Genomic DNA, 19,506 nt, shown 5'->3' with positions numbered 1-19,506 from the left:
ATACATCATTTCAAAAAACAAATTCCTTATTAGTCTTTTTTCAATATCCCACAAATCCATTTTATTTTGACTTTTACACGTCGCCTAATCCGTATGCAAAAAATCAAAAAATAAACACAAAAGAATTAATAGGCCTTATAAATTCACCCTAATAAGAAATTAAAGACCCGTCCATACTGTATGCATCAATTCTCAACAGTATCATCTTTCATTACATTTCTAAAATCTATTGCTAACCTTTTTGACATCAAAACATTTTTGCACAGTATATACGGGCCCTTATAAAAAAAAAGGAAAAATAAAATAAAAAAACAAAAAGAACCAAAAAATCTTTCATTTAATTCTCTGTGATAATATATTTTTTTAATCATAAGTATCTTTACGCAAGAGAGAATAATGTTCTATTAAATCTACATACAACGTGACATAAGACAAACTATTTATTTATATAACTACATATTGTGTCGCAACGACAAACGAAGACTGTTCCCTTTAAATAATTTTCATATAAAATTTTTAAATAAAATATAAATAATCGAGTATTAATGTTCCAACAATTCTAAAGGTTCCCTTTGATAAAATTTGACAGAGACAAGAAACAAATAATATAAAATTCATATTTTAAAAGTATTCTATGTAAGTAAATCGTCTACAATGGACATTCTTAGGTTACAGATACTCGTCTCTGCCATAGACTATCAAAGGCGTATTTTATCTATGGTTGACCACAGACTACAATATATTCTCAACTCATGTTGCAACTCTACAAGACCTCGGACATTAATGATGACACACTATATCTTAAAAAATAAAATTTGGAAAAGGCTAGAGATCTCTTTACTGTGAAATGGAAGTTTAATAAAAAAATAATTATTATAATGGCTAAAAATATACTCGTAACCTATACAAGCCTAAGATACCTATATAAAATTTATATAGACACAAGATACAAAAAAAACAAATACATCTAAATGTCTAAAATTGTCTAATATACTCTTCTAGTAAGATAAATAAAAAGTGATTAAATAAAAACCTTACGTCTACGTCAAACGTGAAAGTAGAACAGAATCGATAGCTTCATAGAAGCGACATTGCTCTGGCAAGCAAACTGTTATTAGAGAAATAATCGTTACACATACCGCTTACATTTGTTCATATAATAAAAAATATACAAAAAATCCTTAACACGTATTACGGGTACTTAAAAAATTACAATGCACTGAATGAGGGTAGTTTTGTACCAGATTATTCAGTCAACAACATCATCCGGCAGCGGACGTATAGAAAATGCGTTATTGTGCATAATATTGTATCAAAAACGATAATGTTCTCACAAAACTCCTTACTTTTAACACTAAACACTTAATTTATTCCGACAATTATATAAAATAAATACTAACAACTAAATCGAATGCGGAGGGAAATGTGTCGAAAATTAAAATTTAAAGCTGCCGTCATTCACAAAATCCGTGCTCATGGGTACGGTCGCAAAGGTTTACTCATTTACAAGTAAAATATATTGATAACGTACAATATATTTTTATATGGATCCTAATAAAACAATATAATATATAGAAGTCATGTCAAAACAACAAACGTGAATATACGTTAATCTTAATTGTGCAATATGTATTATTTCTTGATGTTAATTGAAAGTGGGGATGAAGCTGCAAATGTTACATATTTATTGTGTCAATTAAAAACCCCGTTAAAATTAAATTACCAAAACTTGACGTATATATACGTCACAAGACGTTCTTATCTCACCAATGAAAATTATTACGACATGGAAAATGCACTCGATGCTATTTTGACACAACTTCCATTAAAAAACAACACAAATATTTCATAATTCTCGATTGACGTAACTCTGATTCGCCCGCAGCATGCTCAAATCGGATTTAAGACCATATTTAGCTTCATGAAATTTTATCCGCCATGATCTCTTCATTTGAAATCTCAAGTGCCATAAACTTCATCACTTTACAACGTTCTGCTACAACGTTAACAAGTGTGGAATGCTTGCGCTAATTAATTTAGTATCCTCCCACTTGAGACAATCGTTTGCAATTAAGAACAACACAAATGACTTTATATCTACTTGCGAATATTTGTTCGCTTCTCGACGCTTTAAGGCTGTTAGCGTTTTCTTTATTTCAAGTACATTTTGTATACTGACAATGTCTTAAAGACCGCAGGATAATCAGTAAGATTATGATATTATACACTCAATACGTCTTCTCAACTGAGACGTGTTTTGTATCCTACGCCATCGTCAAAGAATATCCCGAATCGTGGTTAATCTATGACGAAATATTTCGTCAATCGTCATATAGTAGACGTCATATCATGTCGACTGGATAGAAAGGGGGTAATATTTAAATATCGTCCCAAAGCATTAAACAAAACAAATAATAAATTCAAGCGAACTCGTCCCACGATGCATGCGACTTATGTCTAAATACGAGACGGATATTCCTTATTTCTAACGTTAGAGGACAATAGACACCTATGTTACATTAATTGTAAAGGGTTGTGGAATGAATACAAAATATTACAAAATTTCTATTTTATTATTATAATATTTAAATACTATAAGAGTTTAGAACGAACGTTTCAAAAGCTATACGACTAATCGCATCGTGTAAAGTAAACCGAGATACAAACGCATCGCTTAAATCTAAACTAATAACGAGGACTAAGTCATGGGATATAATAAACCTTGTACACATTCCGAATGATTAACATACTACACTTAAAGACAACGTTCATAAATTATTATTAAATACAGCCAGTGACACACCCTACAAATAACATAATCGTTCGCTTTTCACGCGTTCGTTCTAACCCCACAGGTCCCGTTGAAAGTCAACGAAGTACTTCGACAATTAGAATGCTATAGAAATAACTATCGCGATTACAACGGAACCACGGTGTGTCTAAACTAATCGTTATAAATAATAACAATAATATTCAAATCCCGAATATTTTAAATGTTTATTTCAATGTAAATCGCAGTAACTCCCTCGGTATAATGGTTATATAAAGATTATGAAGCCGAACGCAAACGATGACGCACGCGTTCGTTCAGTTTCGTGCGCAAGCGCATACGTATCGCACAACTTTCACTATTGGTGCACAGAGCTAAGCGACGTCATGCGCCTTCATGTGCGTCGAACTTTATGCGTACAATGCGTTCTATTCACTTTGATTACTATGACGTCATATCTATTTCCCTTATATTTTCAATTAAGAGCTTTATATTCCTTAATTGAAAACCGTCAGTGTAATCAAAACTGAATCAAAATCTTATGCTATTGCGCAACGATGAGTCCCAACTCTTAAAACCTCAATACACAACACGCACAAAAAACTGTCTTATTTCATTATTATAAATACAGAAATGGCACGACTATATACATGAGGAATTGACATGATATCTGTACAAATCAAAATGGTTGGAAAAATATGAAATTAAAAAACGTTTAGGCCTCGACAACAAAGTTCTGTATTGCACAGTAGTTAAAAAGTTGTTTAAAATTGTTTTTTGTTTTTCGGTATTTTTGTCGAATAACAGAATTTTAGATAAAACAAAATATTGCACAACGGTTCATTACCTGTAATCATAATATATTATGTGCCTAGAAGGCAGCCATATTGCATTACAATATCGAGAAATAAATTAATACAACAAAGCTTTGTGTCTACAGTAATATAGGTTTATTACATTATTAATTCTGTAATTCGACATCTTTAATTTTCGAGACCATAATTACAAATAAAGTTGCCTATCGATTCTCGTAATTTGTCAGTACAAAATAAATAAAATAATTTTTAACGATACATAATTTGCTTACATTGAAAATAAATGCTTGTGCACATAAGTCCATACTCATGAAATTTCAGTACATTTGGCTCCGTGAGAATTATGGCGTTTTATCGACAAATTCAAACATAATACGATTTCGTATATTAATTTTTTTTTTATGGATCGAGTAGGATATCGGCCAGGGAAGCAACATATACCAAGACATTCCAATAAACCTCCTACCACGACTTGGAATATCGATATCTTAATAATCGATATAAATCGATTATTTTAGCTTCTTTGAGCGATAAATATACTGCAAAGTATAAAAATGTTGCCTCCGAAAACATAATACATAACAACCATATAAAGACAGTATATCAAAGAGAATGCCTGGTAACCGGTAAATATGTTAGGGCAACCAAACTCTACACACAACAAAAACAATTGCAACAAAACGATTTTCAGATTTCTTGTAATATCCAAACGTTAGAGATCATACAATTTTGAACGAGGCGCGTTCGTTACCCAGCGTATTTATTCCAGTGCTATGCGTTGCGATACAGTCCGCCTGGTATGTACGCTTTAGGGATGAATAAAAAAAGGCAAACTCGCACGAAGCCAATCACCAACTTGTAGTTACACTTAGTAACTCCAATTGATAAATTTTGTCATGTGCTTTTCTATTGAGCAAACAATGAAGGATAGATTAAACGTGTAAGAACTAACAATGGTAATTGGATGCAAGCATACCATGTTACTATTCATTAGGACAGATTTGCCTTTGGAATGTTCAGCTATTCATGTCGGCCAGAGCGAATGCTTACCAAGTTGAGTGTATTTTCCAAGCCAGTCAATATCAGCCGATTGCAATAAACGAGCCCAATACCTATCTTCGGATCGATCTACAAAATGTATCAATCGGAATTAAGTTTTTTTGTCATGCTCACGAGATAAATCCGAAGATTGGTTATAGGATCGGTTATTGATGTCGGTACTTTTACATTCTGTTTTTGCGAAATTTAAACAAAAATCACATAAACCTGTTACGAAATCCCAAATATGTTTACGTAGCGCATAATGGCTAAAGCCGGAACGTTCAATAACACAACAGTAATACTACATTGGTACTAACGCTTCGGACCCAAGTCCGTAAGCTTCTGCGAGGTACAGCCCTATACGTGGCTTACACAGTTATCAATTGGAGTTACCGTGAGGTGCTCAAGAGGATCGTCGTCCGTCCGACGGCCCACTGTTGGGCTAACGACTGCTGGGCGGCATCGGCATGGAGGCCTGCACGCCCTGAAGGTTCATGGGCCGGCCGTTGGGGTTGCCCACGCCTAACCCCTCTTGGTATGTGTTCACGTCCATCGTCGGCATGTCATCGTTCTGAAAAAAATGGGTTAAGTTATTTGTGTTTTAATAAAAAAAATAATCAAGATGCTGATATATTATAGGCAGAAAATACCAGGATATCATAAACCTGTGAACATATTTTACATCTCTAATATAGCGAGTGTTTTAAACAAGCCAATCGTACGAACATTATTCGATTGTAAAAATGAAATGGCGGTATTATCAAAGCGAAAAGCGTGATAACAATGAACACAAAATCTCAAACGTGTATAAAACAACAATGTGAACATTCAAGCGTGAACATAAAACAGCTGTGTCTTAAATGTTTTGGAATAGTTTATATCCTTTCAGTCTTACTAATAAAGGTTATAATACATCTGTCGTAGCTAAATAATGTTTTGTCTCGCTTCCTCTGACGTAAAAGCCACTCAATATGATATACACAAAGCACTGAATAATTATTACACGCGTGTACAAGCTATAGATTAAATTTATACACACTAAGTGTTAATTTTCATTTTTAAGAAAGTCTGAAGGGCATGTCAAAATGTTTCAACAAACGCCAATTCGGTCAGATGTTGCACCATCATTCCGTCTAAATAGTGAAATTATATTATGTATTAAAAAATATCAATATGCGCACGCAACCCTTAGCATCAATCCACGAAGTCGCCGCCCGAGCGGGAGTGCGAGCGGGAGTGCGAGCGGTTTTGCGTCAGCAGCAACGAGTAAGCGAGACAGATATGTGGTGCAATAGGAACCTTGCTTAACACAGAGGAGTATGGATAGTGTCATGTCGCTTGCCGCACCGCTCGCCGCTTAACCCGTTTTCGTGGCTTGGCCCTTAGTGTTAGCTATTAATAAACCAACTCACTAGAGTAACAAAAATAACTCCATGTTTTTCATTGTGGATATTTTGTTACCGAGCTTAGTATTTTTAGAATTGAGCTGTGAAGCAGGTGTGTAAACAAATTGATAATTATAGTAGCTGATTGTTTAAATCTCTCAGTAGAGGCGCATTAAAAATCCTAAATTGATTTTTGTAAAGTGCTTTACTTGAATGATTTTTATAAAAATATTTTACTTAACACTAAAGGAGTAATGGACACTAATCTATCGATAATATTTTGAAGTTTACCTATATTTTTATCCCCATTCTAAAATCGATAATACGACTAAGCTTTTTTTTATATAAATAGAGCATAACAAAGTTGCATCCAATAAGACAATAATCACTAGTTGTGTTTGTGTGTGTGTGCGTTACCTCGCGATGCCTGCGTATAGTGCGGTCCTCGTAGCGCGTGCCGCCGGTGGAGGCCATGGGCCGGCTGAGCGTGCTGTTGGCGTTGTTGGGCGAGTGCGGCGCGCCCGCGCCCGACGACGGCGTGCCCTGACCTGCCGCGCCAACCCGGCGTTATGTACACGCGACTCGCTACACTACCGCCACAGCGATACGTGAATCTTGCACACCGTCACATCTTCGGTATAGTAATACCAACCCTGTCCCACTGATGGTTCCGGTCTCCACCACTAAGATTGTTTGAGCCTTAGTTCACCACACTGCCCTTATATTCGGACTAATAGTTTCGATATAACATAGTCCCAAATTAATTTGACAGCTACTGGCTATCGATCTTTTCTTGTTATTTTTAACGTCGACCCTTCGACCGGCGGTATAACATGCCCCTAATTCATTTCAGAAACTACTAACTAGATATTCAACTTACTAGAAATATAACAGTTACATTTCTATTACACAGAAAATAGCCTTAATAAGCAGGTTAATCAGATGGCAAATGTATACCACTGGTCATAGACAACAACACTTCAAAAGAAGATTTGAATGTATTTATTACCTAACAAATAGGAAGATTGTGGATTGAAAAGAGGAAAAACATAGCTAGGACTCAATAATCTCACGAACAGCAAAACCGCAACAATCATGAACGGGTTTTTTCATACCATAAACAAAATTGTCTACAGCATAGATCTATCACATAAAACATATTCACGAACCGTATTTTTCATTTATTTGACATACATTTGTTATGTGTGAAACGAATTTACAGGCTGTGCAATACGAACACCGACTATTAAGTTAGTGGGTGAGCAGGTTAAGATATTAGTGCAAGATTCACATAGCGACCATGAGTATGACGATGAATATACAAGATCCTCACAACACATTACATATAAACATATACACAAATGTACAATTGATGTAAAATCAGGTAATTGTTTAATTTCAGACTTTATGTTGTTGGTTTTAAACTCTTATTCGAAACGGACGATTCGATATTGGATAGGAAAATAATACTAAAATTACCCGATTTCTACCATCTACAGTTGTAATGGTTTTCAACGCATTAGGTAAATTAAATCAGCAATGATTTGTAAATATGAAAATATTTGCGTACTTTGTTTTTTGTTATTAAAATGTCATATAGTCAGTTAATTGTATTGTTCGGTCAAGTGGTTGAAGTCAGGTTTTCTTCATTTTGACTTCGGGACGCATAGAGTTCCGTAAAGGTCGAGGCATGGATCTTGAACGCTATAGTATCACAGAATAGTTGTGCACGCTAACACCTTTGTAATAATTTACGCAGCATCGTATAGTAATCGTATCGAATAAGTTAACGTTTATGTATGTCTCCATAGTTGGTCTGACAATAATATAATGCAAAACAACAAATTTCTGCCAATTCTCATACATTTTAAGTAACCTCTACTATGGTTACACGATTTAGTATGCGAATTTTGCGGCTATGTTCACGCTGCTGTATTTTAGTTCCAAATCCGCTCACCGGGGCGCTGTTCGAATTTTCATAGAAAAATATACTTAGTTGTAACTACTATGTCAACTATACGATAGCGCGTAAATTCGAGCTCGGTGTACTGATGACATAATAGTTGATAGTGTGACAGAGAGCGTCAGATAGTTAGTTACTTGAGAAAATAATTAACCACAACCCTGTGTCATTAGTAGAATAACACACAGAATTGTACCCATATATGTTCAAGATTTCCGCTCCCCTTCTCGCTTTGTTAACCTCAGCAAATGCGGCCTGCGTTCAAGACCCACCAGCCACGAATTTTTTTTTTTTTCGACAACACTATTTATCAAGATTTTTTTTTCATTATCCCCACTTGACCGCCCTGTGTGTATGTGTGTTTGTGTGTATGTGTGTGTGTGTGTGTGTGTGTGTGGTTACCGCTGGCGGCGGAGGGCGCGCGGGGCTGGGCGGCGCGCGCGGGCGTGAGGAAGTCCGCCTCGCGCCAGCCGTGCTTGCGGTACACCTCGCGCAGCTCCGCGTGCGACCACATCGTCACCAGCACTTGACCTGCCGACGTGTACGGGGGTTAGGGAATACTCTTTAACCGATTACTGTCGCGATGATGCTAAATGAATCGCAATTGAGCAATTACAAATTTATTAATGATTGTTTATGTTTACAAAGAAAAAAATATATAAAAACCACAGATGACGCGCCGGGTCTACAAACTCGTACGAGCGCAGCGCACTGTACATTAAAGCATCAATAGTTCATTAGTAAAATTATATTTATTCGATCACAATTTTATTGTTATCATGTCTGAATAAAGATAAGGTGTGAAACTATATAAATTTATAGCTATAAATGGTACTGACCTGCAAACTTGAGCACCCTGGGCGTGTGTCGGTGCCGCTGCTTGGTGAGGTTGAGGAGCCGCTCGACGCCGCCCGCCTCCAGCAAAGAGCGCGAGAACTCTCCACTCTTTTTGATCACTTCGTTTAACGTCGCTAATACAGCAGCTATGGTGTCGTCTGATGTGCCCTACGACAGTCATCATACAACAAATATTTACTATTTAACTCACAACATTCAACTTGCTAAGTAAAATTTTAATTAATTTATTGAACTGAGAAAACAAACGGCCGTTTTTATCTTCTTATTGGTACTTGCGGTATGTTTGGCATATTTCCGCCATGGCATGAATAACTACCCCCAATTCTCTATTCATTCCTTACACCATAATCTTTAAAAACAAAATCTATCACACCGCTCATGACTATCTTCACCTTTAACCAAACCAGTAAAGTAATATCAAAATGTAATCTCACCTGATCGTGCTGTTGGTTCCCGCTCGGCAGCTTCTGTACGAGATCCCGCATGGCGTACTTGCCAATAAGCTCCTTATTGCGCTGATCGATTGCCAGGTTTCGCAGTGCTGTAGCCACCGCGCACACCACGCGGTCCACTTCCATGCGCAGGAGTTCCACAAGGATTGGTAGACCTGGCAGAGAAGCGACTCTTATTAGTATTGCATAAACAGATGAAAATGAAAAAATGAAAAATTGTTAATTACAGTAAAACACATAAAACATGACATACAAAGAAAATTAAACCCTAAAACAGTACAAAAATGTTTTTGTTGATCACAATGTGTCTGCGAACTATTTCCTTCGATTTCTTCACTAGACAAGCCTGTATCGAAGAAATCGTCCTACGAGAATACAATTTGTGTTCAGATAGCACTATAATGTGAATGTATGGTTGTCGATTTACAGCTAAATTAAACAATTGACCTTGTATGTAATAAAGAACTTATAAAATCGAGGATGAAATTGGATCATACCTAAACTCAATAAATTTGGCAATTACTAAATTACATCATCTACACATTTGGCAATACTTTCGGATATCGTTTTTTATTTCTAAAAATATGTAAAGTCTAAAATCGATTCGTGAAATTTCACGATTCTCGTGATCGATATTTGTACAATACCACACCTTTTTCCTTCCTGACAGCGGCTCTGATGTCGATGGAGGGCTGCCAGTAGCACGCGGCGAGGTTCTGCAGCGCGCCCGCCGCCGCCTCCAGCGTCTCCGGGTTCGAGCAGCTCTGCAGCAGCGCCATGTATAGCGGCACCACCTGGACAGTTACATACACATATACATACTGAACAGAAAAACTTCAGTATTACTTTATCTGACATGAGGATTGAAATTAAGGCCTCAGCGAGGCAGTCGTGGTGCAATCTAACTGCGCCACTGAGTCAGGCATTATTGGAATCGATATATATTTGCATCGATTTTATATCGATTAGGTATGATGTGTTGGAACAATGACGCTTCACTAGCTTTATCTCATTATGGTAAATTATTGATGAATTATTTGCAAGTAGTTAAATTGGATTATATACGATAAATAGAAATATTTATTACACACAAACAACTAAGAAACAATTATTGATGTATCGATAACTAATCGATTAAAACAAACTAATGATTTTTTACCAAATTTTCTCTTCATATACCACCTGTATTATTCCAATCAATATCGATATCTCACCTCAGGCGACCACAGCATTTCAGTCCCCTTCGGCACGCTGTAGCCCAACTGAGAGTTGCCCGTTTCGAGCGCCTGCGAGTCCGGTTCACTCTTGCCCAGAGGGCTGGTTGAGTTAGAAGACGAAGAGCCTTTCTTTTCTTCTTTTACCGCCACCAAAACAGCCTAGATTTTCACCTGAAATATTTGAGTGCGAAATAATGTTATCATTGTATATCTGTATAAAACACATGTATTTGTAAAGTCAAATAAATGATATTCAAAGATTGATTTGTAACAAATGTCGCAAGTTTAAAATAGCGACATTTTAATCAACAAATACTTTACTGGGATTGAAACTAACGAGGAAGATTACAAGGCTGTTTTGTGTAGTCGGATATCAATCGAGCAATACACTGGAAACTAAAATGGAATTAAGAAACATACATAGTTTACCTTTGGAAGCGCTCGCCTGTATCCTCGCCTGGCCCGACGACTGTGTAGGTGGCGCCCTTGTGTCGTACAACGGATCTTCGATTTCTTGACACCTACAACATATTATTTACTAATAAGATCATAGGTACTACCTACTCTTACACAAGCTGTTTTCTATTGGGATCCGATTCAAGTCCACACATGACAAGAGACTGTCCATGAAGTCTGGTGGTAATTTTTATATCCAATAAAAATAGGAAGCGCAGTTTATCTGATAAATTGTTAATAATTAACCTCCAATAATAAGCCTAAGCACCAGTTGGTACGTCGCGATAATCTCGATGGCAACTCATAAACCCAATCATGTTATTGAACATAGAAACACGCATGTAAACATTATTTCTATACGTACCTGTAGGATAAGTTCCTGAGCACGCACACGCAGTTTTCCAGCATCTTGGTGCCGATGGCGTTGGTCCGGATGCCCACGCGCACCACGTACAGCATGACGCCTCGGCGAGCCCCGCCAGGCAGCGCAGGCGGCGGCGCGCGTACTCGCCCGCTGACGACGCGTTGCGCAGCACGCCTGACGCGTTCCTGAACACTGGAACATGACGTTACATTCATTGTAAACTATACATCGCCACAGCTCATGACTAATATAGTTACCAATACTCGGCTAATTGAGTGTGTTAAGATTAAGACACCAGTGTTTTCTCGGTTTGCGTACATTTGAACTGTCGATACAATTTTTTTTTTGGCTGGGGTGACAAATGTGCAATTGTGTCCCCTGATAAGTATGCACAATACCAGAGATCATATTATATGTACTCACAGCTTTAAAACTCAATGAGGAATATAGATTAAGGGAGGTAGATGTTTAAATTGAGAAAATTCCTAATGAAAATTTCAGTGATGCAATAAAACACTAACCAACAGACCAATACGTCTCCCCGGGCGTGGTAGGATGCCATCCGGAGTGCGGTATGATAACTTTGTTAACGATCACCTGCGCCGCGTCGTCTATTATCGACTGCTTGAGGTCCTCGCACGACGACATGTTCCATATTACGCCGGTCACTAGCTCTTTGACCTGGAAAACGAAATGATAGGTGGCGTTTAAGCGATATCTAACAGGTGTAATTTGATTTTGATTTAAGAATGGAAGTGAGGCCAGTGCCCTTGAGCGTTGACCTTGGGCGCTACACCAAAGCTAACTAGATGGCGGTACGTGTAGCTACACAGTATTGTACAATTACATCCTTGATTGTCAAAATATTAGGAGTGTCAAAATTACGTTTGAAAATATTATGTACTAGCTTTTGCCCGCAGCCCCGCCCGCTTTATAAAGTTTTTCGGGCTTAAGTTTTCCGTTATATAAGTCACGCTGTATATTTTCCCGGGAACCTATATTCTTCCCAGGGTCTCAAACTGTCTCCATACCAAATTAAAAATCCCATTTGTATAAACTTATAATAATATTTCCGCTAAGATAAACGTGTTTAAAAGTTCTTATGCCATATAGTACTGCGAGAACTTGCTAGTCTAAAATCGGCTCTAGTGTGTACTAAGCTCTTGTTTTGTGGTCCAAAACATGTCCAGGTATCGACTTTAAAACGGAGCCCAAAATAATAATATTCAAAATGGTGGCCAGCAATACCAAATCTAACATATGTTTCTGTCTAGTGACCATTGATCCATAATATCAATATTTGTATTAAAATAATTCAAACATCCACCCACACCTAAATTCCAATTATTCTAATATATCGCAACACCGAAATTTCCTTAGTAACCGAGTGACTGCGAGTGACAAAATATACATAGTTACCTAAAAATATTGTAGTTTGTCAAAAACCTTTAGTATGGAAGGGTAAGGCATTTAATATAAATTAGACCAAGTTCAAATCACATGTTAATATTTTTTTATTCTTATTTGTGTTTTCTAATTTTAAATAGAGTGTATATAATATTTTAAAATATTTAATGTTACTTAGTACATAATATACACATCCTAGATGAAATGATGTCGACATCAATTTGTGAGAGCGCCTGACTGCGCGTAACTGCAAATATTCCTGTTACTATAAGCTGTTGTTTGAGTAGGCGTTTTTAAAAAATAATTAAATATTTTGTTATATATAACGGTATTAAAAAACAAGATGAGTGTATTTAAAAATAGAGTATAGTATTATTTCAGAATATAGTTAACTCAAGTAAATAAGAGAGATATCGAAATGTTAACGATGTAAAATTCTTACCGTTGAGCGATGTTTGGCAGATATTAATTATGATTTTATTCACGGTATCGTGTTTAATAAAAAAATACGCAGCTGTGCAAAAGACCAAAAGCCAAACTTACTTATTTCTTGAAAAATATTTACATAGAATGCTTACATTATTTTTTGCAGGACGCCCAAAGTGGACATAAAGTTGAGTTTTACATATCTTAACCCCTTAAGTTATAGAGGAATAGCTTATCGATACAATTTATTGTCAGTGTTACTTGATAAAAGGGCGTAAAGCTGACGACAACAGACATCTAATAATAATATTAATAAAAAGTAATTTAAATTTGATGCGCCCTAAAGCCACTACTACTTTTCTAAGAGAATTCGTTGCAGTGATAACATCATACTTTCAGTCAGAAATACACTTACGTACACTTCATATTCGCATTAAATTATAAAAGGATAAAAAAAAACAGAAAACTAAAACCAGGATTTTTGGTGAAAATATTAGTTATTAATGGATGATTTTTGGCACAATGTCAGCAAAGGTGAAGACAAGTACGTGGTTTCATTTAGTGACGCAATATCAAAATGAGCCTGTACAGTGTGGTACGGTATGTGGTGTGCTGACCTCCATGTCGTTGGTGCGGCACAGCAGCGCCATGAGCGCGGGATGCCGCCTGCGTCGCGGATGGCGCGCTTGTTCTCGTCGTTCTGGCGGCCGTACGACTAGGTTGTGCAGCGCGCCGCACGCGTTGCGGCACACGTCCGGGTTCTCGTGCGACACCAGCCGCACCAGCGGCGGGATGCCGCCTGGGGAGGGGGGCTCTATTACTATCTCTATGCTCATTTTATTAGAGGTCATTTTAATAAATCCTTCTAATAGGACCTACGGATATAGCTAGATTCATCGCGATTGTGAATGGTATCACCCGGTAATATGGGTTATGGTAGTGTTTCAGTTGAATTCAAATGATTTTAAAAGATGATATGAATTACTGTCCCTTGAAATATTTAAACCACCATTTCTCCTAATTACTAACTCAATTATTTACAGTTTCTTTTCATATTAAACTTGGTAAAAATTCAAAATACTGAGCAAGCAAGCTACTTTCCCATATCGATCAATAGCATAAATACCGAACCATACCCAAACTCCTGGTCTTCTGTTTGTTAGGATCGTCCATGTAGGTGAGATGCTGTAGGTACGCGGCCGCGTTCGCCTTCACCACATCCGAGGGCGAGTTGAGGAAGCCGATCACCTCGGGCAGGTTCGGGTCGCGCCATTGGAGACCGCCGCCGTCCTCCCTCCCGCCGACGCCGCCGTGGACTGGAATAACACAATGAGATATAAATATATACCATTTAAATTGATTAAGCAACCGAGTTACTGTCTTAGTAACAGTAACCGGCTACCTGCGCCTATGACCTTATGCAGTGGCAGAGTAACAGTTAATCTACAAAGAGAGGTTCAGATTAGCAAAGAAAACTTGCAAAAGTCGACATCCACAATTATTTTTACCGCGTTAACAATAACTGCAAACTGACTGCTACAAATTTGAATCTTGAAGTAATACTTTTAGGCTTGCGTGGTCGCAAATACAACAATTTTCTAACAAGTACATTTAGGAAAATATGATAAAAAATTAGCTTACCCAAAGCCATGTTCGCCATTTGCTTCTGAAGTTCCTCTTCGTCGCCGTACATGGATTGCCCTCCGGCGCTGCCCATGCTCAAACCATTTTGTGAATCCTGTTGAGGCAATAATAATTCTACATAAATATACTCAAGCAGCTGAATATATGATGTATGATTGATTTTTTAACGATTCAACTCGATACATTCACACTAATGATTATTAGGATGGTTGAGTTAAATAGAAAATGATTCTTAACCGTATTTTTTTTCCTTAACATTATTGAACCTTGACCTTGACCCTTATCGACTGACCTTGAAAGGCGGCGGCTGGTGCGGCTGCGGGTCGTACGCGGCGGGGTAGTGCTGGTACCCGTACGCATCGCCCGCGTACTCGCCGCGCGGTGACGTCACGCAGTAATGGCGCCCGAGCTGCTCCAGCGACGCTGAATCGTACCTGCAATGATGGAAGGTAATGATAATTATTTTTTTCTTTTTATTGTCAAATTTTGTAAGGTTCTAAAATCATCGTTATTGTTAGTGGCATAAACTTTGAAAGGAAGAATGGTTTATTTGAGAACTAGTCATTATTTTATGTGTGATCAGGTCTAGGGAATGATAAGCTATCTCCATTATCCATGAATGCTCATAATTGGGAATCGAGAAGATGAAGGCAGTTTATTCAACCGGCGACAATGAAATATAAAAATATTATAAATATGACTTATTTTATGACTAACATTTTGGAATAATTCTACTAAATAAATTACCCGTCCACTATCACTGAATGTGCGAAAATTTACCAAAATGTTCTACACATCCATTATAAGTAACATGTCCAACTTACGCAATAAATAAGACAGTTAATAAATCAATCCAACAAATGATTAGAAAAGTTTCGCTAACTGTAACCAAATCGTCAATACACTTGGCGAAAAGATTTTCTTTGAGATTTATAGCGATAAACTAACGGAAGGAAATCCAAACAGAAAAGTATTGTGCAGCGTCAAGTTTTATGTTAGTTTGATATGTCAAGGAGACTTAATAAGAATAATAATAAGAATGAATTTTAGTCCGAGAACTAACTTTAATACCGTAACAAACCTGGACTTTTTAGTCTTGGTTTAAACCCAGTACTAAGCTATCTTTTTGTAATAAGGCGGATATAGACTTTCTTACCAATAAATATTTCTTGAGTGTATCCATGTATACAAATACCGAACCATACCTAAACTAAACGTAATTATATCGCGTTTCCGGATCAGCCTGTGTATATCCGGTTCTAATAGGCCGGCATAATTGTGTCGACTGCCGAGGGGTAATCAGTCAGTCGACATTCTATCAGACCCCACTCCACTGCAGTAGGGTATATGTATAGTGCTTAATTTCACCAAAAAAAAATTTACTCTACCATCAGTTGGGAAAGCAGTTATCACCAGAGAAGAACTGGTCAGAAACTCTAGTGTTGCTCTTTTCAAAATCAGTTTAAGGTATAGACATAAAAAAAAACAAGATTTTTTTTATTGTTTAAATTTTACTTTAGGAGTTATTTGTGCTATTAAATTAAGAGAACTCCTAATGGTAACACATTACAGTCTGATACATAGATTCTAAATGAAAAAATAATATTGTTATAAGATCACATTGTCGGACTTATGTTTTATTAGTTTACTTACAAGTTACAAACTTTTATTACTTATTAGTACAATGGCAACATGATAAAGTTATTCTCTAAGTCAAAGAAATAAAGCCATATTATGCGTATTGTACCATATAATTATTTTTAGTTAGTAAACAAAGAGCCATGATTATTTTATAAGATTCATTAATAATATTTTCGAAAATTCCTAAAGCATCAGTAGTAAAATAACTACAAAATAGTTCTTTTCAAATGTACTATAGTTATTCGATTATTTTCAACACATGATTAACATAGTTATACAACATTCATATTTACATACATAGACTCACGCCTGTATCCCTGTATGGGTAGGCAGAGACGCAAAGATTCCACCCACAATTCGCCACTCAACTGTTTCGCTTCCACGACGTGATAGAGGGCGAGCCTATCCCGAGCATATTACTTATAATCGATAATATCCGACAAACACACAGTTTACCGGACCTGACCAGAAAAATAAAACATCTCAGGCCATGTTTTTGCCAAAAACAACAACACAATTTTAACTTGAAAACGAAATCAAAAATGGCGCACTCACAGCAGGTTTATTATTTTCCTGGTCAGGCTATAGTGGCGTCCTAAAAGCAATTTTTTTATTTTCTTAATCAAGCCGTAATAATATCACACATACACTATAAAACAATCAATTTAATACATCATTAACCTACATTAATCAGCATTGCAGTAAGCGGATTACTCACTCATCCAGTCATCTGGTTTATCAACGTGACTCGAGCGCGGGTCAGAGATCGACATTCTAGGCATTAGCTAATACGGACCGCGGTCTATTTAATTTGATCCCTTGACATGACATATTAACGGAGATTTCATTTAATTTGTTTTTTATTCATTGATAATTGTATGAATAGAGAATTAATTATGTTTTGAAGATACATTTTACTCTGTTACTAATTATATCATTTTCTATATATCACCCCAATGTAAAATCACATTGTGCATAGGAAGATTTACAAATATAAATGTAATCTGGCAATGATCTTTAAAATCATGCGGTTAAAATATAAAAAAAAAAAAAAAAACACAAATTAAATTATTTGCAAATATCGATAAAATTTATATTGTATATCGATAAATGCGTGCAGATCGAATAGCTGAAAGTACCCACACCAATTGAAAACAAATTAACCAGTACGCAATGCCCGTTTATAAGTCCACTTCTAAATTTAGCAGTGTATTAAAACTTATTAATTTAAGCTGTGTATTGCTGTGCTTACCTTTGCTGCAGATGCAAATTGTGCTGCGGGAGAGCTCCGAAGGCCTGAGGCGACGCACTACCGCCACCTTCCACGTATTCCTGATCACACAATACACACACATAAAGACATTTTGAATCAACTGGTTGTTGAGTACGGTATTTTACCATCAGATAGCAGTTATAATTATGTAGGCCAAAAACAAAATGATTAATTACCGACACGATAAAAAAATATATAATTAACATTATTTATAAAATTGTTAAATAATAAAGCATAATCTTTATAAAAATATCGCTATCTAATTCCCGGACGACTTACAAAAATATTTGTATTAATGACATTTTCATTGACTGATCTATTAGCTTATTGTAAGACCGTATCAATACACGAGAACATTAGGCGATTCACGGGTTTACCTGTGCCATATAAGGGGGGACCTGCGAAGCGTCTACCATATAAGTGGGTTGCGGGGGGTACGCGGCGGCGGCGTAGTGGCCGTACGTAGTGGCCCCGCCCCCGCGCCGCCCACGCCGGCGTAATTACCGCCCCCCGGGCTGACTGGATACGGAGTCCATCACCTGGAGAAATAATAATAATAATATCAGCCCTGTATTATATACTTGCCCACTGCTGAGCACGGGCCTCCTCACTACTTCGAGAGGGGATTAGGCCTTAGTCCACCACGCTGGCCTAGTGCGGGTTGGTAGACTTCACACACCTTCGAAATTCCTATAGAGAACTTCTCAGATGTGCAGGTTTCCTCACGATGTTTTCCTTCACCGTTAAAGCGAACGATAAATTCACAAAAAATACACACATGATTTTTTAGAAAAGTCAGAGGTGTGTGCCCTTGGGATTTGAACCTGCGGACATTCGCCTCGGCAGTCCGTTCCACACCCAACTAGGCTATCGTCGTCTTTGTCGTCACCTGGAGAAAGGATAAATATAATTCAAATTGATTAATGGCGATATTGGATGTAATTAAAATGATCGTTGTTTTTTTAAGACAAAGTGACTCCACTAGATTTGATGCAATAGTCCTTGTATAATATAGACCAACAAGAGATGCGCTTCTCTACGATCGCCGGAATCATGTTAGCCTGCCATCATATATATAAGGCATTTATGTCGACTCGATTAAAACCTGTTTTTCACCATGAGTAATGGCTGCTAGTCAAACGCGCTCAAAATATTTATTATTTATACATAGTAACTAAAACGCTGTTATATAGACGTAGGTAAAAATTTAATAACTGATTTTAATACATTATAATTAAGCTACTTTGCGGATTTCGCGGTTTTATATTTAACTTAATTTAAGTTCCCCGGCCGTGACCACGACAGCTGCAAAAGTCTTCTATACGTTGGGAGAAAGTTGAAATAAAAAAACCGCGATGAAATCCGAAAAATTGTTTAATTTTAATGTCCAACATTCGCGTAAACATAAGAAATCATTATGATTTCAATACACCTTTCGGCCACATCTTTAAATACATAAATCCGGAAGACAGGATCCTCTGATCTTAATCCAATTCGCATTTCCAAATATGAGGCCCAAATTCAACATGCATTTTACGCCAAAGTAAAACCGGTAAACATATTGAATCTCGAGAAAACTGATGCAAACGCAATCTCCTCAAAGTGAAGCGACAAAAGGCAGTCTACGATTGTGATCTTAGCCCTTTCGAAATTGATTACGCTGTCAAGTTCAAAGCGTTGTACGTACACAAAAGGGTTTCCATCAAAATAGCCGGTCTGAAGGTGAAATGTACTTGGAAATTATGGAAATATATTACCTTCAAAGTGTGTAACGAGATGGTGTTACACAATATC

The 19,506-nt window shown here is 37.0% G+C and overlaps 1 protein-coding gene across 1 annotated transcript in view; it reads right to left on the bottom strand.

Annotated features, from left to right (window-relative positions):
* Positions 1-318: 318 nt before the first annotated feature.
* LOC115443833 (catenin delta-2) overlaps positions 319-19,506 on the bottom strand; it is a 57,508-nt gene continuing 38,320 nt past the window's right edge. Inside the window, 18 exon segments of the mRNA XM_030169418.2 lie at positions 319-5,197; positions 6,429-6,559; positions 8,377-8,505; positions 8,814-8,979; positions 9,267-9,439; positions 9,937-10,078; positions 10,499-10,625; positions 10,627-10,672; positions 10,931-11,022; positions 11,322-11,416; positions 11,419-11,513; positions 11,843-12,002; positions 13,772-13,812; positions 13,815-13,869; positions 13,871-13,953; positions 14,291-14,470; positions 14,796-14,892; positions 15,091-15,232. Of these exon segments, the coding sequence (XP_030025278.2) occupies positions 5,069-5,197; positions 6,429-6,559; positions 8,377-8,505; positions 8,814-8,979; positions 9,267-9,439; positions 9,937-10,078; positions 10,499-10,625; positions 10,627-10,672; positions 10,931-11,022; positions 11,322-11,416; positions 11,419-11,513; positions 11,843-12,002; positions 13,772-13,812; positions 13,815-13,869; positions 13,871-13,953; positions 14,291-14,470; positions 14,796-14,892; positions 15,091-15,232 (2,083 nt within the window). The 3' untranslated portion in view covers positions 319-5,068.

This window comes from Manduca sexta, chromosome 3, assembly GCF_014839805.1.
Source record: "Manduca sexta isolate Smith_Timp_Sample1 chromosome 3, JHU_Msex_v1.0, whole genome shotgun sequence".
NCBI classification, from domain to species: Eukaryota; Metazoa; Arthropoda; class Insecta; order Lepidoptera; family Sphingidae; genus Manduca; species Manduca sexta.
This window is presented reverse-complemented; position numbering and strand designations above follow the sequence as displayed.